A 22,049-nucleotide genomic window follows, 5' to 3' on the forward strand; every position below is an offset into this window, starting at 1 on the left:
CCCGCCGTGGGGGCACCCCGTAGTTCCTCTGAGCTACGGTTGCTGCCCCCACGCGCGCGTTCCCTTTACACTCTTTCCATACCTTCCTGATGACTTATTTTGCGTCCCTTTGTTTTCCTCCGATGCGATACTGCCCGGCCCACTGACCGCTCTCTCTCAGTGACATTGGCCCTCATTACGACCCTGGCGGAAGGGGTATTACGCCAGCGTAATGCATGGCGTACCCTTCCGCCTTACTACGAGTTCCCGTAGCGCCATGGCGGTTCTCACGCCTGGTTTTTCCGGGCGGAAAAATCCATGGCGCTACGGGACCTGTTGTTAATTACGCCACCGTAATTTACGGTGGCGTAATTAACTCCTTCCCCACTCCCATTATACCCTATGGGGCAAAAATGGGAATGGGGAAGGGTAAATGGGGATTGGGGACTTACCGCCCCGCCAAGGTCGGAATGGGGTGGTAAGTCCGCCAACCCCCATGGCGGAGTTGGCAGCTCTGCGCCATGGTCCATGGTGGACCTCCGCCAGGGTCGTAATGAGGGCCATTGTCACTGTAGTTTGTTTCATTATCTCCATGGTTACGCCACACTCGTTTTTTCCCATACCAAGATGGACGTCGCCTTGGTGCACTCACGCGCATGCGCGAGGTTACCAAGGCGACGCTTTTGTTTGGATTGTGTGAACAGAGTCACTTCGCGCGCATGGCTGCGGCGAGATGATCTGTTTTCTCACGCATCCGAAGGTAAGCTATCTGTTTCCCTCCGTTACTTGTCACACTCGGAATATCCCGGTTCACGTTACTCGCTCTGAAGAGAGTTGCTGACTGTGTTAGCGTGCTTGTTTCTGATGTACACTTTTCGAGTTGGTGTGCAGCTACCCCTAAACTTCACGCATTTCTCCACATGTTTGGCTTACTTGATGTCTCTACCTCCGTTACTCGTTACGGTTTGCATGTATGGGCCTTCATTTGTTAATGCACTTATATCACCCCTAATTTGGTACTTTTGCCGCCCGTTTACTTTTCTACTTGATTGTTCTACTATGGACTGTTAGCCATCTGGCTTTTCTAAATGGATGGTCTTTTGATCTTACCCCTACAGATATCCCAGCAATCTGTGGCATTAGGCTACCCGTTGCTTTTTGACTGGATCTCTTTTCTGTGTCTCGGCTCTTGTATCAGCAAGGTTAGTGACTTTGACTCTGTTCACTTTGATAATGGATTTCTTACAAACTGAAGAGTTCTACTGAAAAATCTTCTTTCTTTTACTACTCCACTGAGACTGTGCTATGACTTAATGGTTATGAATATGAAAAATGAAGTCTATCCCCTGAAGATGGTTCTTTGAACCGAAATGCGTCGGCCTCATTTGTTATATCTAAATATGAGACTTCATTTGTAAATTGTTGAATGGTTGAACCTATGCATTTAGAGCTTTGTAAACTGTAAACTGCTATACAGATTTGCAATTGTGCTGCTCTATACAAGCTGTTTTCTATCTATGCCGTTTGTTCCTACTTGTGTTATATGGAACACCCACAAGTGCTCTTTCCATATGTAAATAGAGTACACTGATCGTACTTCTTTTTGTTTATTCATGTACGACTTATTGGATTAAGAGGATTAAAATCCAAAAGTTAACTCTAATGTCTTGGTTCTGATTGTTCCATTCATTTTACACCTGTGTTTACAATGTATCCTTATTAACACCGTTAAATTGTGTAATGACATTTTCTTTTGGAAACTAGAGAAACTTAGGCGGTGTTTGTACACCGTAGCATTTACACCCTGTTGGCGCCAAATGTTTAAATTAATTTTGATTTAAAATAGAGGGTGCTTATTGTCCCTTTTGAGTGCATCTGGGCTTGCTGGGTAGCAATACACAGCTTTGGATTTGTTTAGTTTTCTCTGTCCCAAGTGGCCTTGTGACGACAGCCCGATTGCACCAGAAGTCTTTGTATAACATTTGCACACTATTTCTTGTTGATACATTCTTATTCACAATCCTTCCACTCTCAAACCTTTATTTAACTTGTCTGTGCACCCCTATACTTCTCTCTTTTGCTTCAGACCAGGATGCAAACCACGTGCCCGTCATTAACGTGCCCGTTGTTTGCATCCTCCCCATTTCCATTGAGCCCTATGGGGGCTCAAATGGGAATTGGGATGTACCGGGTATGGGTTCCTTGAATGGGGAAATACTGAGCCCTCCAAGGTTGTAATGGCCCGGTATTTCCCCATTCAGGGAACCCGGACCCGATACCCGGTATGGGGGTAGCCATGCCGCAGATAGCGGCATGGCTACACCCATAGTCGTAATGAGGCCCATTCCCTTCCATAGCAGAGCTGACTCACAGGAGCTGGCACATGAGCAATATCAATTGGGATGTGGTGGTCATGATCATACGTATCGCCATGCACTATGCCTAAACTCTGGCATAGATTATTCTTATAAATTACCCTGCCACCAGCATGGGCTACTCATGAACATAGCAGCTTGGGTACAGGGGCTATATCTTAAATGTTGGCCCCGTGCTGCAGTGACTTTGCTGTCGCATGCATCGGTAACATTGGCTACTTGCAACCTTTGAACCTGCTCTGTGCCACAAGCAGAGCGGGTGCTGCGGATCAGGCTACTAATGCAGCAAGGCACAAGTACACTATGCTTTTGGCATGGAGTTGAGACAAAGGGGATCTGGTTAACAGAATACCCCTTTGGAGAAGGATTCACTGGCATTTATGTTCACAAAACGTCTTAATCACTGCAGTCAATGTTTGGGTAGTATGCACCCTTGTTCATGTGTGTGGGGGTCCCTTGCAACTTTGTGCATGAGCTCTTTGCAGCTTTGAGTAGGGCCATACCATGTAGCAAGTTTCCAAATAAACATCAACTGCCATCATTGGCAGCTGCCTGTGGCCAAGTCCATAATTTCTACAGATTGGGGCTATGTGGCATTGCTTTAGCCCATGCCCCATACATGCTACAACTCAGCATTGTGCCACACAGCACATAGAGCTGACATGGGGTAGGGCAAAGTGAGGGATATTATAATTACTGACGGTTTCCATGGAGGGGACTCTCTGCTCTATTGTACATGTATCAAAGCTGTTTGTGAAACCATAGAAGATAACAGGTTTAATTGTGGTATCCAGTGATTTTAAAGAATAAAATAAAGAATAAAATAAAAGAATGAATTTTAAACGAACCAAAAATAACGAAAAAATAACGAATTTAAAAAAGAATGTATGTGGGGCTGGGGTAAGGGGTTAAATCTGGTGGGGAGGGGTTTGGGCCCAAAGTAAAAAATATTGTGCTACCTTTTTCATTGTTTTAGAATCAGTAAATATACATTTTTTTTTTGTTTTTTCATTCGTTCAATTAACGTAGAACCGTTTTTTGTATTTTCAGTGGAAAAGGGAGACCTGAAGGGAAATGGAGGCACAAAGGGAAGAGGGGGTTACTGGAAAGGCTCAACAGAGTGACAAATACATGTTTACATTCTTCAATTTAGGAGGGGCGGGGCATGGAGTCAGGCCATTTCCATGCCTGCCATTCTCCCCAGACACAACACTGTAGTGGGATTCTTGCGATGTTTGTTTGAAAGACACGCAGCCTAATCAGAATCACATTTTCAAAAAAAGCAAAACAGGTTTTTCAATAGGGAGCTGTCATCAAGCAGTGAGAACTGCCCCGCACGCTTAAAAGGAGGCTGCACCTTTAGTGAACATTGCAATTCATTTGTGGGTCAGAAACGTGAATTCAGTGCCAATTAGCAGCTCTGATCAAATAAAGAATTGGATGAAAGGAGAGTACCTGCTGAGATACTGATAGTATGTTTCATGTAGTGAAATTTACTCCTTAAGCCAAATTGGCTCTAGACTGCATAGTTGCTTTCGGGATTATGAGGGACCACCAAGGAGATTTGTGATTACATATTTCCCAACTCATTAACCGCTCATTTGGGAGACCCAATTACCATAAAAATATAGTCTTTTTTTCCATAGCGCGCTGATTCTATCGTAATGGTAAAAGGCGCTATATAAATGAAGATAACAATTACAACAATACGTAGTGCACCCCCATCCTTGCCATGTTGGATACTCCTCTGTTTCAGAGAGAGAACATCTGCAGTATGTGCTGTCGAAATTCTGAGTCATCCAATGAGTGAACCAGCCTATAGCTGCCTTCATACGTCACTTTCAAACAACAAATGCTTTATAAAATGGGTTCATCCAGATATTATCTTAACTGAGTCAGAATAATAAATAACAAATATAATTAATTTTTAATGTAGCGCTTTAATCTAAAGCGCTTTACACATCACCCATTCCCAAACATTACTTTTCTGGGTCCACCAGTTGTACCTGCAGTTGTTGTGCCAGCGTAGCGGATGCACTTTGTCTCTTTTCCGGTGCACTGTATGGTGTCCTCGCTATGGCAGGAAGTGGAAGTGGCATCAAAGCATGCTCGGCAAACCAGACCATTTGGTTGACTACTGACTGGGGGCACTGAAACGAAAAGACATATTTGATTTGCATTGCTCCCACAGTGTCAGAGCAAAATGGCGTGATCTTACTTGTCGGGGGCAAGGACAGGCGTGCAGACAGGCCTCACTAAACAGTCAGGAGTTGCCTGAATGTGGCCATTGGTGGGGTAGAGGAGGCGCATGCATTCCAGTCAGGAGACCATTAACAGATATTGTTATGCCCAGGGCATAACTGGTAAAACATGTTTGAAGAGAAATGGCTTTCAGTTGCATAATGCAGAACTCTGTTTGTAGGTATTATAGAGGCTGCGTATGTTGTGCATACACAAAGCAGAGCTCGACGTCTTAGCGTGATTATGCTAACTAAGGAACCAGCAGTGAGTGAGGCTTTTCTGGGAGCAGAGTTAGTGTCATTTTGGCAATATTTTAGATGTTGAATTCCTTGCAGAGGGGAACATGTGTAACATTGCAAATCACCAGGAACATAATACCATATGATTTCAGGGCACAAACTTATCTTAGCACAGTCGAAGTCCTAATCATAGTCTCAGAATTCATTAGCAATGTTAGGGGAGCAATGTGATGATTTTCCTATGTTGTCTCGCTCCTCTGACTCAGGAACCACTTGACTGATTATCAATGCTCCAAAGCGTCAAGGGCCTGATCAGTGAGTCTCTGCTTACCGGAACGCTGGATGGAGCATTGAGATGGCTTGACCATCTTCTTGGAGGCACCGGCTCGTGGGACATCCAGAATGCTGTGGTCAGTGCAGGCAGGTGACCCAGTCCCCTTTCTCCCGAGTAGTATTAACCCCAGATAGGGTTGGGGACCGGTTCCCCCATCCCACAGGCTCATCTCTCCCAGGATTTACCGGGTGTGAAGGCAGTGGATAACCACTGAACTGGGTTGTGATGGATCTTAGAAGATAGTACCCACAGTGAGCCACCCCAGAGAGATATGGCAGGAAGACATGGCAGGAGGCAGGAAGGAGCAGGGTAAGGAGCTGGACAAGGAGGGGGACCCTCTAGAGACAGAGCAAGGCAAAGAACGAGGATCAGAGCAAAAAAGAAGGCTGAGCATAACAGGAGCATTAAGGTGCACTGTTCCTCACATCTGCCGGCCTTATGCAGGGGAACCTAATTGGTTTTGGTGTGACCGTTTCCCGGGAGACTGCCTGCCATCAAGTCATGTGATCTAAGACCACAAGGCAGTGCCATGACGTAGGCGCATTGCCCGGCAGGACCTGCATGCATTCCAATCGATTGGGTAGTATAGCCAACTCCTGCAAAGTCTTCAGCCACAGATGGAACGGACCTCATACTCAGGCTGGCCATGAATGTCCACAGGAGCTGGACGGTTAGACCAACGTCCATGAGGGACCGGCACAAATGGCTTCAACAAGGACACATGCAAGACAGATGCATTCGCCAGGTGCTAGGTAATCACAGTGTGTAGGCCACAGGAGATATCTTACGAAGTACAGGAAACAGACCCAGGAATTTAGGGGCCAGTTTGGTGTGTAGATTGGGGAGGGGTAAATTCTTTGAGGACAACCGACTCGATCACCAACCAAGTAGACCGGTTCCAGGCGACGGTGTTTGTCAGCCTGTTGTTTCAATCGGCCTTGGGAATCCCGTAACAGAGTCTTTGTCAACTGGTGGATGTGCTGAATACGTTGTACCATGGTGTCTGCTGTGGAAACGGGACTAGCCAGGGCTGACTCCAAAGGCAACACCTTGGGATACTGGCCGTAAGTCAGGGGCGCCACCAAGGGGTGGCCAGGGGGGGCCATGGCCACACTTATAAAAATGCTGGCCCCCCCATCGGCCACCCCACGAAAAAGCAAGCAAAAATTACTTTTTTTTGGTTTGCACTGAACTTGCCATGTTCAATAACATGCCCAGTTCAGTGTAGGGTTGTAACGGAAATGAAATGCCGTTATAAATGTCATTCTCATCATGGCCGCTATCTTGTTTGCAATGGCAGTATATCGAATGAAGTTGTGCACGTGTGCAGTGCACATTGGAATGCGTGCCGGGCTGTAGCAGTTGATTCTGTTTTGCAGTCTCCGTGAGCCTGGGACTGGAGGCAGAGTTTGCCCAGGGCTGCTTAGATGTGCCCGACAAACAGAAAGTCAGAAAAAGAGTTACAGGTGTCGGCAACGCAGTGCTCCGTGTAGGGCTCCACACATAAATAAAACCTCTAATTTAATTAAAGCATCCCAGCCAGCCTGGGCCATCATGGCCCAGTGCAGACTTCTGAGTGCAGATTATTACAGAAGATCTTTCTCTGACAAAGAACAGAACGCTGATGACAGGAGGGTGTTGTCGGCTCAGTGGATGGGGCTAATTACATTCGAAGTGCTGTATTGCACCGGCCTTGTCTGGTGCCCTGTTTGGATGCAGCACAGCACAGAAAGAAAGGTATGTGTTTTTTGTTATTGTTTTTTTTACCCGACCAAGTTAGAAGCTAATTTATTTACATGGAGCATCTCATGGGCAGCTGCAGCCTGCAAGAGTGCCTGGGTGCCTCTCCCAACGTTTTGTCCTACTGAACAAAATGCTGGTGTTCAGTATTCTTTCAGTAGAAGAAAACGTGGGCTTGCCTTGCAGCAGTCCTCTCCAGTCCACTGAGGTCACCGTGACTGTCCGGAGGCCTTAAGCAAGTGCAATTGGAAAATGAGCTGATCTGATCTTATCGCTACAGATCCAATCAATACGCAGCTCGTTTTCCGATTTGCAAAATGCAGATCAGATGCACCCATGCAATTGCTTGCGAGGCCACTGGACCATCATGACAGGGATGGAGAGGCGCTCTGCTGCAAGGAAGACAAGCCCCACGTTTCATTTCATTGAAAGCATAAAAATTAAAGTAAAGGTTGTGTTGATGTCCTTAAAACCATACATAACATGCTGGAGGTTTGTGACGAATCTCCAAATCTAAGTGAGTTTACTACACAACTTTTTTTATTGTGCATCTTAAAGCGCTGAAAATAAAGTGGGTAAATAGATAGTTTGCCTTTTGCATCTTAAGTTTTCCATTCAGGATGTGGAAAATAAAGTTACTCTGATATTATTTTTTCTCAACTTACTGATGTAAGGATTTACATGTTGTAATGATGCTTTATTATGCAATTTGTGTATTTTGCAAGTAAACTCATTAAGACAGTATTATTGTAGGCCTCGACTCCCAAAACGTTATTATTTTTTCCAAGTAAAGAGTGGAAGAAGGTGTTTGTGCCGAAATTAGAGAGTGGCCGAAAATCCCTCTTTGCTGTTTAGCATAAGCGTGTGATCCTGGGCAAATAATGCAAGCTCACCCTGACTTCAACTGCAAAATGTGAGTGCTTATCAGTGACTATGTGTCGCCCTTACAATAGGACGGTTTTAATAAGTGTAGAGACAAATCAGTGTACCCTGGTGGTGCTCCTCTGCTAGTGGCTCCAATACTGTCACAAATCATTGCATGATTGCTGTACTGGCCCTCCGCCAGTCTCCAATCACTTGATTTGACAGTCAGATAGTCTCACGAGCCAGTCAGTGCACCAGAGTTTGTAGCAAAACGGACTAACTGCGGTGAACCAACATTACATTTTCTCCCCTGCTGCTCCTAGCCACTGAAGTTGCTTGTGCCGTCCAGAGTACTGCCCCACCCTCTGCAATGTCCTGTTATGCTATTATATTGAGTCTTTCATTGCACACCATCTGCCATTTTCACACTTTCTAGGAGCTTCAGAATCTGCAAGTAATAGGGTAGGGGGCTAATGCAGTAGCAGAGGGATCAGGCCAAGATTGCATTGTTACAACATTGATGTTTGCAGATCTTAAAAGGTATGTCTCTGTTTTCAGGTAGGTAAGGTACTTGTTTGTATGAGTGACAGAAAATTGAAGCGTGTTGCTTCTTGTTTTTGCCACCAACTCACCAGATAGTCAAAGACCAAAGAAGGGATGGACCAAAGGTTCACCTGCAAGAGAGCCAAGGACCAGAGGAGAGTTCACCAGAGCAGCCAAGGACCAGAGGGGCAACTGACCAGAGAGGTTCACTTTTACCTTAGTTTTACTTCATTCTTTTTAGTACAATTAGGAAGGACAGGACCTGTGAGGAGGGACACTTGAGGGCGTTTTGTTTACCAGCCCACTGACTTGCCATGGCCATGCTAATTCCTATGGCCAATCCCACCCATTACCTGAAGAGTAAGAATATTCTAAGAAAGTCTAACTTTTGAACTGCCTGCGTTTTTTTATGCACACTGGCAGGTGGTGACTTTACCTGGGTTGTGTTCTCAAAGAAACAGAAAATATTAAAGGAAAGATGTGTTGCTCTAACTTACAAGGAACATTGTAAAACTAAATTGGGGATAGCAGAAGAGCTGCCATTTCAGAAACTGAAAATAATCCTTTTGGTAGACCCTCATCTTACCATCAACCTGACTTCCCTACGATTCTTTTGTGGAGACCAATGCGTAAAATGTACCACTGGGTGCATTCCCATCGTAAATGCAGTCCAACGGCAAGATACATCTTGTATGCTATTCCTACATAAATCAAACCCTGCTGCATGCATCATATTCGATAGATATGTTGGCAATTAAAAACTTGTGAGTGAGGATTTAGAGGATTCTTTGGTGATGATATGATATGATATTTTATTTGTATCGCGCTCATACACAAGTGTATCAGAGCGTGACTTGGCAAGGGAGGGGAACAAGGGAAGACAAGACAACAATCCTACTAGGGCCCAGTGACATTGCGAAGTGCAGGGGGAAAGTGCAAGGAAGAGGGGAAATTTGGAAAGTGCAGAGCAAGGGGTACAACAATACAAAAGGTAGTGCAGGCAGCAAGTGCAGGTTATGAGCGCAGACAAGGGGTGTCTGGTAAGTGCAGGTAAGGGGACTGTAGGGTAACAGATACAGACCCAAGTGCAGGTGTTGCAAGGGGCAGTGCGGGTGAGTGGCTGGGTGGACATGGACCTTGGCCCGAAATCAGTGCAAAAACCTGGTGCATTGTGCCAAAGCAGACAGATCAGCAGGGCAGAGGGGGCATGAAGGTAGAAGCAAAGAGGAAGGTCTTGAGGTGCTTCCAGAAACGGAGATGGTTCTCCTCAAGTTTCAGAGTTGCAGGGAGGCTGTTCCAGAGGGAGGCCCCTGCTGAGGAAAGAGATATGCCACCAACTTGTTGCATGGAGAAGTGTCAGACCCACTGGGAGGTGGAGGTGGAGGAGTGAAGAGCTCAAGTGGGAAGGTTTTTAGAGAGGGAAAGTTGAAGGTATTTTGCACCCATGCCCCAGAAATTCAGTTATGTGTTTGTTTTGGTGTGCCACCCATAGATTTCCTGTAGCCTCATCAGGCCACCCCTATAAAAAATGTCTGGGGGCGCCACTGCGTAAGTGACAAAAAAGGGTGATTGTCATATCGAAGGATGCCAGGTGTTATTATGGGCAATCTCAGCCATGTCCAGGTAAGAGGACCAATTGTCCTGAGTTGCGTTAGCAAAATAACATAGATAGTTTTCCAGGGTCTGGTTGGTTCTCTTGGTCTGGCCGTTCGTTTGGGGGTGGTAACCAGGGCTGAGTCCACGATGTGTGTGTAGATGTTTGCATAGTGGGCCCAGGAGCGAGCAATGAACTGCGAACCACGGTTAGAGATGATTCTAATGGGTAGATTGTGTATTTGTTACATTTCATGGAAGAACACACTGGCCATGAGGATTGCCGTGGGTAAGCCTGTCAGAGGTATGAAACGGGCAACTTGGAAAAGCAGACAACTACCACCATGATGTATGTCTTGTTTTTAGACCTTGGTAACTCAACAATCCATTGCAATGGTGTGCGATGGTCTGGAAGGTGTTTAGATTGGCCTCAGAAGGCCTACTGCTCTTTGTCTTGAGGTCTTGGTCTGGGCACCGGTCAGACAGGATGTGACATAGGTGGCTACTTGCTTGTTTAGGCAGGCCACCAGAAGTCACGCAAAAGCAGTTCTTGGGTAGACTTGACACCCCGGTGACCAACTAGTGAGACATCATGAAAGCCAGACAAGAGTGATTCATGTAGGGTCTGGGACGGGATGTAAAGTTGTTTGAAAAAGAACAGTAAACCGTCCTTGATGCTTGTTTCTTGGAGTTCGATGATTCGGGTTACTGCAGGATCTGAGACAGTAGCATCCTGAACTTGGTCCATGAACGACTGTATGACTCCCACAAAGTGTTTTTTGTGGAGCAATGTGGTAGGATAGCACTCCGGCATGGAGTTAAGTGTCGAGGACCTGGGGAGGGCATCAGCACGGATATTGGCTGAACCAGAATGTGAGTCAGAACAAAATCATATTGAGAAAAAAAGAATGCTAAGCAACCTTGTCGACTGTTCCGACACTGGAGGGTTTGTGGGTGTTGTAAGTTACAGTGATCAATGCGGACTATGACCTTGTGTTGGGCTCCTTGTATGTGATTCTTCCATTGTTTAAACGCCCCTTTAATTGCCATTAGCTCCTTTTCAATGACATCATAATTCAACTCACTAGATGTCAGTTTTCGCAACTAATAGGCCATCGGATGTTCAACGGAGGTTGTTGGGTCAGTTTATACTAAAACAGCTCTGATGGCTCTGTCGGAGGTATCAGCTTCAATCAGGAAATGCTGTGTCTCTTCAGGATGACAAAGTATAGGTGCAGACATGAAGGCTTTTTTCAGTTGTAGGAAAGCAGCTTTGGCTGCTTCTTTCCAACGGAATGGTTGATTGATTTTCAGCAGACATGTGATTTTCAGCAGACATGTGATATTCAGGGTCAACATGGTAAAATCAGCTATGAAATCTCGACAGTGACACCCAAAAACTGTTGTGCTGCCTTATGGTCACTGGGACTTTGCCATGTATTTATAGCCATTATTTTGGTGTCATCCAGTTGTACCCCTTGGTCGCTGATGGTGTGACCTAAGAAGTAAATCCTCCTCTGGTGGAATAAGCACTTCGTAGGATTGGTATACAGATGATTGATTTCCAGATGATGGAGTACTTGTGCTACACTGCACTGGTGGTCCTCTAGAATGGAGGAGAAGATAAGACGTCTTCTAGGTACTCACACATCATTAATCCAATGAGGTCTGCAAACACAAAGTCCATGAATTCTTGGAAAATCGGAGGGGGCATTACAAAACCCAAAGGGCATGACTCTGTATTCAAAATGTCCCGGGGATGTCTTAAAGGCAGTCTTCTATGCATCACCCTCTTTGAAACGGCGGAGATGGTATGCTCCACGTCGGTCTAATCCAGTGAAATAACAAGCTCCCTTCAATGACTCCAGTATATCTCGGATAAGCTGCAGATGGGATTGATCTTTGCAGGTGAAAGAGATGAGCTCCCGAAAGTCAATACAAGGGTATAATGTCCCTTCCTTTATGGGCACAAAAAACCACAGCATCCCTGCTGGAGAACAGGACGGTGCGATATACCCTTTGTGGAGGCAGTCCTTAAGGTATTTCTGGAGCTCCCAACATTCCTGAGGAGACAACGAATACATCCTGCTGTGTGGAATGGCCTTGTCCAGCTGGAGCATGATAGCACACTCAAAGGGACAATGTGGTGATAGAGGGATCTCCTCAGGTTCAGAAAACACCTTACAATAGTCTTGATAAACAGGAGGTACCCCCTGATGGCACAAACACGGGGCAAGGAATCTTCACTTTTGACGAGTTCGGAAGCACTTCCATGCTCTTCAGGTTTCCTCATACTAGGCTCAGTAGTGGAGATGGTAGAACCAAATATAAAGGTTTCAGTTGCCCAATTAACAAAAGGATTGTGATGGATAAGCCATGGAAGGTCTAATACCAAGGGGGATGAAGGTGTCTGCAGGGAATCAAAAGCAAGCACTTCTCCATCCCGGTTGACGTGTAATTCGACTTGTACAGAATGATGGGTTACAGGCCCAGAATATATCAGAGTCCCGTCTATGAGTGCCACGACAGCTGGTGCATCCTTTCTGATCAGAGCCACGCCATGTTTGGCCGCAAACGCGGAAACGTGTGTTCAATATAGTATCCTCATGCTCCTGAATCCAGCGGGGCCATGATAACGATTTCATGCTGTGTCACGGGGTGAACCAGGAGGACTTCTAGGACCAAGAGTTGTGTGGTAGGCATAAGCCAATAATGGCTATTGGGAAGGGATGATAAACAGGAGGGGCTTGCTGTTTCCTGCCATTCGGACAGCAAGCCAACTAGTTTTCCAAAGACCTCGGAGTGTGAATGGGGCACGCACCCAACAAGTGACACCGCAATATAAGCACAAGCAGTTTGTTTGTCTCTGGCATTTCTCCTCTTCGGTTAAGGAACCATGGATTGCTCTCCTTGCCCTTCCATAGCCATGACCAGAGATGGTGGAGCAGACCTGGTAGGTACACAAGTTTGCACGGTTTGCTTCTTCTCACCTTTCCTTTCTGTTAGGCGATGGTCGCGCCGAATTACCAGCTCTATGATAGTGTGGAGATCCTGGGTTCCCGATAGTGGGTTAGCTTGTCTTTAAATTACTCCCTTAATCCACACCAAAACAGGGTCAGTTGGGTGATCTCGGCCCATTGCTCATCAGCAGCTAATTGGTGAAATCGTCAAATGTATTGAATGAGGTCTTGGGACCCCTGTTTTATGTCCACAAGTTGATTATGCGCTCTAGATGATAAGTTAGGGGACTGAAAGGTCTCAAAGAAGGCTTTCCCTATTTCCTGGAAGTTGCCCAAGATAGAGCTGTTGGAGGACATGTACGGTGCTGTCAAGGCCAATGCATTGCCCACTAAACCGCTCAGGATATATTCTATTTTGGCTTTGTCATGGGAGAAATGGGCTGCAATGAACAAGAAATGAATCTAAAAATAGTTCCAAAACTCGGCTAGTTTTCAGGGATCTCCATCAAACTTGAGAGTTGTTGTCTGGACCGCAGTGTCTGGACCGGAATCCGTTGCAGCAACGTCTTGTGACAGAGCTGTTCTCAAGGCTAGATTTTCTTGCTTAAGAGACGTGACCTCTAAGCGTAATGCCTGCAACTCATCATGCAATTTCTGTATTGCAACCATGTCCATTGTGAATGTTAGGCGCCTTAATCTGTCGAGGGCCTGATTACTGGGTTTCTGCTTACCGGAACGCTGGCTGAAGGATCGAGCTGGCTTGACTGTCTACTTGAAGGCACCAGCTTGTGGGACGTCCAGGATGCTGTGGTCAGTGTAGGCAGCAGACCCAGTCCCCTTCCCCCTGAGCGGTAGTAACCCCAGATAGGGTTGGTGACCACTCGCCCACATCACAGGCTCACCTGCCAGGATTTACGGGGTGTGAAGACAGTGGATAACCACTGAACTGGGAGGTGATGGATCTTAGAAGAGAGTACCCACAGGGAGCAACCCCTGAGAGATACGGTAGGCAGGCGAGGCAGGAAGGTGCAGGGTAAGGCAGAGGAGTTCTGTAGAGAAGGCAGGGAGCTGGACAAAGGAGGGGGACCCCCTAGAGGCAGAGCAAGGCAAGGAACGAGGATCAGAACAAGATAGACCTCTGAGCATAACAGGAGCGTTAAGATGCACTGTTCCTTGAGTCTGCCGGCTTATGTAGTGGAGCCTAATTGGTTGCGGCGTGGACCATTGCCTGGGAGATCGCCTGCCGTCAAGTCATGTGATCCAAGACCACAAGGCCGCGCCGTAACATAGGCACATTGCCCGGCAGGACCTGCGGACATCTCAGGTGATCGCGGTGCCTCCCACAACCGTCCCGTGCCAAGAAGAGCAGAGCGGCCGCAAACACGGATATATCCCCAACTGCCCGGGTAGGAGTACGGATGCTGAGCTGCACTTAAGGTGTCACGGAGTGTACCACAAAGCCACACATCACACAGCCGGCCACGAAAAAGTTTAATTCAAGATACAGGATCGCAGTTTAACAGCCTGTTAGAGAAGTCTGGCCCACCTCACTGAAGTGTAACAACTTCTCAAATAGTAGTTCATGATAACTTCGTTCATAGATATTCTTTCTCTGTTATCTTCTTATGCTCTATGATAGTTACTCAAGATTATTTTACTTAACATGCATTTAGGAAGGTTTCTAGCTTTGCAGGTCAGCTTTCTGCAACACAGATTTGTAGAGTTACTCAAGAAAGGCAACTAAGCAGACATGTGTTATGCTGATGGAAAACTCAAAATGGGACGAATTGGGATGTAGGCCACTGTCTAACTTGAACATTGTGTAACTACGATCTTTGCTCAAATCCTGGCTTGCCCATTTACCCAAAGGTTGTGATGCTGAAACCTCATTTGAGCGAGCCGTATAATGTTTAATGTCAAAAAAGGAATCATATTGAAGGATTTCATTGAGTGTGTGCTATAGTAAAGTCACATTCACACATGGTTCATTAAAATAGCGTTTCTCCATTTATAGTGATAAAACCGGCTACAAAATGTGCACACAACACTCGCCATTGGCAAATAATAATTCACTATGGACAGGTAAAAAATGGTGCGTTGTACGCATCTGGAGAACTAGCATCCATTCCAGTTGGTGAGTGACGTTTTATGCCTGGCTATTTGCACACCTGTCTGAAATGTCTCTTAGAGCAAGCCTGGCAACATCGCTTGAGAAGGCCGTGTTTCTCTCATCACAGAAGAGTGACATAAATGATAGAGTGAGAGCTTTAAATGTATGTTTAAATATAGGCGCATTCTGTACTGTGGCACCAGTGCTCCACAGTTTAGTGTATTGTGTGCCCTTGCTTTTGCCAGGAGCTACAATGCAAACTCCATTTACACATAGTCAAAGTTTTTTAAATTTCATTTATCACCTCCAGTCCCTTAACCACCTGACTTCAATGCATCACAATGACTGTTGCAATAATCTGAGCTATCTGGCCAATAGTCTTCCAGAGCATACGTTAGGACCCTTTTGACCTATCTTCTCGTTAATATTAGTAGGTGTGTTAGGCAGTGCAAACGATACTCAATACTCTAAATTCCACATCACATTCTGAGGAGGCAACTTAGTTTCCAAAAAAGGGCCAGGCCTCCAAACTATTAATTAAAACAGGAAAAAGTGAAACTTAGAAACAAATATTTACAGTACAAGTAAAATGCACCATTGTCGCATCCAAGACTACCCCAGACTCCATTCACTCCAAGCCCCAGCCCACCCCCTCAATCGCCTGCCCCACCTTTGGACTTTCTTTTTCATTAATACTAATAGGACCCCTTGGGCCCGATTCATGGAACTTTTAGAATGGTGCAAAGTGACTTTGCACGGGTGCAAAGTAACTTTACACTGCCAACAAACACCCTGATTCACAGAGCAGTGCAAAGTGTATTTTTGCTGTGCAAAGTGACTTTGTGCCACTTTGCACTGCAGAAAATACACCTTGCACCGGTCTGTGAATCGGTATAAAGTGAAAAAATATTTTTCCACATTCCCAGGAAATAAAATGTCGATTTAGAAAGACTGCTATGTGACCGTACAGAGCATTGTTTATAAATCGAACTGTCACACTCCTGCCGAACACGAGTGCGCGCTGGGGCTGACAGGCAAGGCGAGACCCAGAGGAGTCGCGGGAGTGTCAGGTGATTGTGTGTGTGTGTGTGGGTGTTTGTGTGTGTGTCTCTGTACGTATGTGTGCAGAGTAAGTGTGTGTTGTGCTGAGAAGGCATTTGTGGGTAGGTAAATGGGAGGTTTGGGGGTTAAACCCCCTGCGATTAACAAGACAACCAGCGGGAGATGGTGGGGTGGGGGGAAGGATTACCTTGCGGGGGCGGGAATATGTGATAAATCAGTCTTTTTTGTGTTCGGTCTTTAAAATGCGGAAATATCACATAGAACCCGGTGAATCAGGGAGTTTGTTGGCAGTCTAAAGTCACTTGGCACCACACATAAAAATTCCATGAATCGGACCCTTTGTCTTAAATATACCACTGCTAAGGCCTCAGGCTCAGTGTTGTATGGCGTGTGGTATGCGCAAATGCATTTAAGGGTCTACGCACCAGGTTTCACTGCGGATGTGCATCCGTCTGTCGTGCAGCAGGAGGAACTGGCTCTTAAGCTCATCAGAGGGTTAACTATGCTGCCGGTTTCCTGACAATCAGCCAAAAGACCACACCGTCGCATAAACATGTTCATGTCAATGCCAGCTAGAAGAAGGAGAAATAGAGTTAGAACATAGTTTGGCACCACTAAGAGGCAAAAAACACTGGTTGCTAGATTTAGTCCTTAAGTTAATTTCGTCCTGCAAAACATAAGTAAATGCTTACGTTAAAGCATTTATGTTTACGTATTCGTATTAGCGCACACTGCATCCTCTATTGCATCTTGGCATATGCAGTCACCATCAGAATGGCAAGGAACTCTAGAGATCTACTGGGGAGGTGAGATGTGGAAGAGAGGCAGCAAGTAAGATGCTGATGCTGCAACTGTAACTTAGCATAGAAGTGAATATGGTCCTGATGTTTCAGTTGCATGGGTCAGTAGTGTTGAGGCACTCATGTCACTGAAAAAGACCAAGCCCATACTGAAATCCAACAATAATCCAAATCAAACTGTCATAATCTCTGTCGTTAATTTAATTTGGCTAATGAGAGTTATCCAGACGAGCTTTTCGTAATTATCTTGGATCTTAAATTCTCAATGCTTTTGTTACTGACCATGCTGCATTAGAAGCAGTTGTTTTAAAATATTAAACGACCCGAAAACTGAGGCAATTCTTAAATCAGAAGAAATATCATGATTACGTGGCCGACAAACAAGTAAATTCAGCTTTTTCCTCCAAAGGAATCAGAATATTTTTTGAAGTTTCTAAAATACTATTGATGTCTTCACCATAAGTGCGCTCATACAGAAATTCATAGAATCGTCTCATGTCCTGATGAAGGTTTGTGTCATAAACTAGGGACTGAAACATTAGCGTCTCATTATAGGATAACTTAAAGCGTGGAAATTCTGATCTGCCATACTGAATGGTGCCATCGCGTGTCGCCTATTGCTTCTGACCCCTTTTCTCTCCTGTCCACATATGATCTCAATTTCTCCTCCTGGATATCAAACATTTCACCACTATTGCAGCTTTCAAATCAATTATCCCGGGAAGAGGACCCTACCAGAAAACACCACATTGCCTCCCCTGCACCACCTGATCTCCTCTCTTTTGTTGTTACCAGTCTTTATAGTGCTCTAGATTGTACTTTATTTATATTGTAGGTCTGTGCTGTACCAAGTATATCCTGGAGAATGTTGCTTCCCTTCTATACCTGGAACATTAGTGTTTATCTATCTTGGTTGGGGCTGCCCAGCTTTTTACATTGTTTCTGGTCGAAGAGACTGTCTTCCTGTTCAATAAATGGCATACAAACAAATCCTGCACTTTGTGCTTTTTTTGTTCAATGTAACCATGCAATTCAATGTATTTCATTATGTGCTCTTTTTGCAGCATATCTGCTTGCTTATTAGCGCAACCAATGTCACATGTAGGAGAGTAGAATAAAGAACTACATAATAAAGTATGAGAAAAAAGCATTTGAAACCAATCACCAACTTCTTGTAGGGCCAACTCAGAACTTCATGAAGGCTATTCAACAAATACATCAGCTGCTAGCTTTTGAAGACTTGTCAAAGGAGATTTGATGAATGATCTTTGATCCCAAGACTCTGGGGGGCTGCATGTTTCCCACCTTAAACTTTCAAAAGCTATTTAAACCCTGTCCACAAGAGTCATTTTCTTTGGAACTGATTTGATGGCCTAGGTTTTGGTGAAAGCCCCAAGGAGTGAAAAGGGCTGCTAGTTTCAGTGACTGTCTTAGAGAGAAGAAGAAAAAGAAACCGGGAGAGCTCTGTGTGATCCAGGAAGGTGGCACAGACTGCAGTAAAAGTCGAACAGAGCTCCAAAGCACAATGCAGATAAGAGCAAGCCTCTACAAGGCCTTTGGGTGCAAAGAGAAAGAGAAGAATTTTGTGTGCTAATACTAGTCAAAGGAGCATAGGTTTATACTATTTGATATTTCTTCAACTATAGAAAATAAACTGTTTACAAAGGAGTATTTAGCCCAGAAATAAGCATACGTTTACCAAAAAGAGTAAGCATATGGAGGGGCTAAGAACTAAACGATTGAACCTTTTTTTTATTAAACTTTGTTTATTAAGGTTCACATCTCATAAAGGGACAATCACAGACAATGGGTCTCATTATGAGTCCGGCGGTAGCCGTGCCGGTAAAACCAGAGTCATTTTTTTCCGGCGCCCAGGAATGGGCAATTATTTGGGCATTACATATTTGTAATTGCATATTCCCGAGTGCCGGAAAATATATTACTCCCCATTCCCATATGAGTCCTTTTGGACTGAATGGGAATGGGGAGGTCTGACACACCGGTACCATTTGTGAATGGTGCCGGTGCATCCGTCGAGGTCTGCTCACGGGTGTCGGTACGCCTGCCAGGTCAGACCTGGTGGGCGAAAGGCACCTGTGAGCAGAACTTGTAGTTTTCCGGTTAGTTGTCAACGGTACCAGCAAGTTTACCGCTACCGTTGTTACCGGACCGGCAAACTTATAATGAGGCCCAATGTAATTTAGCTCATCAATACGACTTACTAGGGTACCATATCCAGCAATGCACATAAGAAAATCAACAGTGCAGAGTATCTCCCATAGTTACACACAGATAGAATACAATAAGTATGACAACAACCTTGCAGACGTCATCCCCATCGTTCTCCCTAACAGCGCAGGATGCCCCCAATCCATTTTAAGAAAAGGATCTCACTGTGCCACCCCAAGGAACATATATCCACCGGGTGCGCACCCGTGAAAACCCCTGAAAGTCCTGCTTTGCCGCGGCTCGCTCTCCGAGCATTTGTGGACTTCATTTGGATTCGCTTACTACGTTTTGGCTCAACAAACTATATCTACCACACGGTGAAGAACGACTCTTAAGGAGTACAGAGATTGACTTTTTTGATGTAATACGTCACTTACATCTTTTATTTCCTTTGTTTAGGCATTGCACCCTACCTTCAGTGGGCGTGCCTATTTAACAGTGCTCGCGCACGCACCGTGCGTGCGCACCCGTGGAAGCCCCTGAAAGTCCTGCTTTGCCGCTTCGCTGCGGGGCTGGGGCGTGTGAAGTGGGCTAATCTTTAATATAAATTATTTTAAACTGTGGAATTACTTTTAATGTGTTACTCCTTGTGTGCTTTTTAATTGTCTAATACTCAAATATTTTCTCTCATCTTAACATTTGTTTATGATACAGCGAGGAAGCGCTTCAAACCGTTGCTTTGATCACTCTGGTGTAGGATATATGAGTAAAAGCATAAACGCTTATATCTATAATTTACCAAATATATTTCTACTAACATATTTTTGCCAATTATGACTGACAAAGAGGTAAAATCTATAACTTACGCACGGACATGCCTTCTCCTTCACAATTAGTTGCGTTATGCGACTCCTTACATAAAGATAGTCCTCTCCCAACTCTGAAGACAGCTTGCCCTTTTTTAAAGGGCCCTCAATTGGACAAACTAGCTGGGAAGAAGCGCACCCGCTCTAATACACCGGCTGGTGATATTCGAAACTATGGGTTTAGAGCATTGCATGTTAGTCGTTTGATGGCGAAAATGCCTGAATTAGCAAATTTAAGCGTCTCTAATGTAGAGGCTCAACCACTTTCTGATAATCAAGAATGTTTGGTTACCAAACAACCATTAATGAGCTCTCCAACAACATTGGACCCAAATGCCAGTAACAAAGGCTATGAACAACCATGTAATATCTCTCTATCAGATACCATGATTTTACAAAATGCTTGTACAGGCAATGTTGTGAACTCATTAAATAAGTCTAAAAGTGTCATCAATGTTGTTGATGATGATATCATCGATCTTCAGTCATCAAATTCTTGTTTCCCGGCCAAAGAAGATAGTCATGATCTTTCTAAATCTCCTGTTTTATTTCGGAATGAAAGCACATCTGAAACTGAAACCTCCATTTAATTTATTCCGCTGACTCCAAGAAGACCAGATCGAGTCAACTCTGTTATAACCAGAGGGTCGCTCGTGAAAAAATCTCCAATAATAACGCTAGAAGTGATGAATATTGCTATAACATCTCTTGCAAAATTATTCGAAGTTCTTGATTCTAAAGTAAACTCTATTGCTGATAACCTTAAACACAGTGCTACTTTGCAAAAATCGATTGCTGATTCTTTGGCCCAGAGGCAGGTGTTTGATGAAAAAGTTGTTCTGTCATCATTTAATCAGATAACAGAGCTTGTAGCCACACTAAAACTGGTTATTGATCAGCTTGGCTCTCAATGCAGTCGGAGTTCAACCAATAAAACTACACTATCTCTAAAAGCTGCTGTTCCATTCATAGAGGGCATCATTCGTGAGACTCCAGTGGAGTTGCCGGTTGTAGTGCCCTTGTTGCCTCTGACACCTACAGATGAATCACCTATGACTTCCTCTTCTAAGGCACCTCCTATAGGGGAGAGTGTACAGATACATAAAGAAGAGTATATGATTTTTGATAAAAACTCCAAGAAACAAAATTCTGAACTTACCACAAATGTAAAAAAAGCAAAAAATCAAAAATCTACAAGGTCATTATCAACTGGCCAAACTAAACAGTTCATCAAATCACTATCAAAGCCAGTGAGTGGTTCGAGATTGGCATCTAATGCTATAACTAAAAAATACACTAATCTGGTACAAGAAAAGAAAAGATCTACAAATGACAGGATGAGTGGCTTGCAGATAGACCTAAATCACTCCCCACAGGATGAATTGGTACAGGTGGTAGAAGAATGTGAAAATGAGTGTGAAGATTCACCCGTTGAGGTGCAGTCAATAGCATCAGCTAAGATTTTCTCTAAAAATAACTGAGGTCATTCCGATCCTCTACCTAATCATGTAGAACTTAGGAAAGCCATGGATGATTACATGCGTCAATTTCAGCCAAATCCGGTTATGTTACATCCGTTGACGAAATCCACCCTTGTCATTCCTAAAATTCCAACGCAGAGTTCTGAAGCTACTGATAATCCAATCACTTTGCCGTCTCGAAATAAAGAGACCGTCACAGATATAAAGAATCTCTCTGTTACACCAACTGTACCGGTATTACAGACAAATATGCAAAATGACATTCTATCCTGGATTAGGGACTGTTTAGTGGCCCTAACCTTAGAACAGAAAACACTTAAGTCCGCCATGAAATCATCCACTTTTGGCCCTAACCATGACTCCTCATTAATTATAGATCAGAGGCCGAATTCCAGAAATGTCTCATTTCAGCTTCCAGCAGCGATTGAGAAAGCGAACTCTACTCAAGAAGTACCACGCATAAAGAAAGTGGCCTCAATGATTTCAGGCAGTAGGAATGAAAAGTCCCCACAACTACATTCAATATTTCTTAGTTGTTGAGGAGGATCCTTTACAACTTATACTATGAATAGAAGGAGTATCATGGAAATATTCTCTGATATCCCAATGTTGGAGGATCTTGCCTCAGTAGATATTGATCGGGTTGAATTTCCTGATGAAAATGACTGGACTGTTTCTTGTCTCTGGATTAGA

The 22,049-nt window shown here is 44.6% G+C and overlaps 1 protein-coding gene across 1 annotated transcript in view; it reads right to left on the reverse strand.

Moving 5' to 3' along the window:
• Positions 1–22,049, reverse strand: part of LOC138529284 (phospholipase A2 inhibitor and Ly6/PLAUR domain-containing protein-like) — a 402,239-nt gene that overhangs the window by 73,679 nt on the left and 306,511 nt on the right. Inside the window, exons 3-4 of the mRNA XM_069640823.1 lie at positions 16,466–16,612; positions 4,361–4,504 (exon numbers count right to left, since the gene is read on the reverse strand). Of these exons, the coding sequence (XP_069496924.1) occupies positions 4,361–4,504; positions 16,466–16,612 (291 nt within the window). The remainder of the gene's footprint in view (positions 1–4,360; positions 4,505–16,465; positions 16,613–22,049) is intronic.

This window comes from Ambystoma mexicanum, chromosome 1q, assembly GCF_040938575.1.
Source record: "Ambystoma mexicanum isolate Mex_15411 chromosome 1q, UKY_AmexF1_1, whole genome shotgun sequence".
NCBI classification, from domain to species: domain Eukaryota; kingdom Metazoa; phylum Chordata; class Amphibia; order Caudata; family Ambystomatidae; genus Ambystoma; species Ambystoma mexicanum.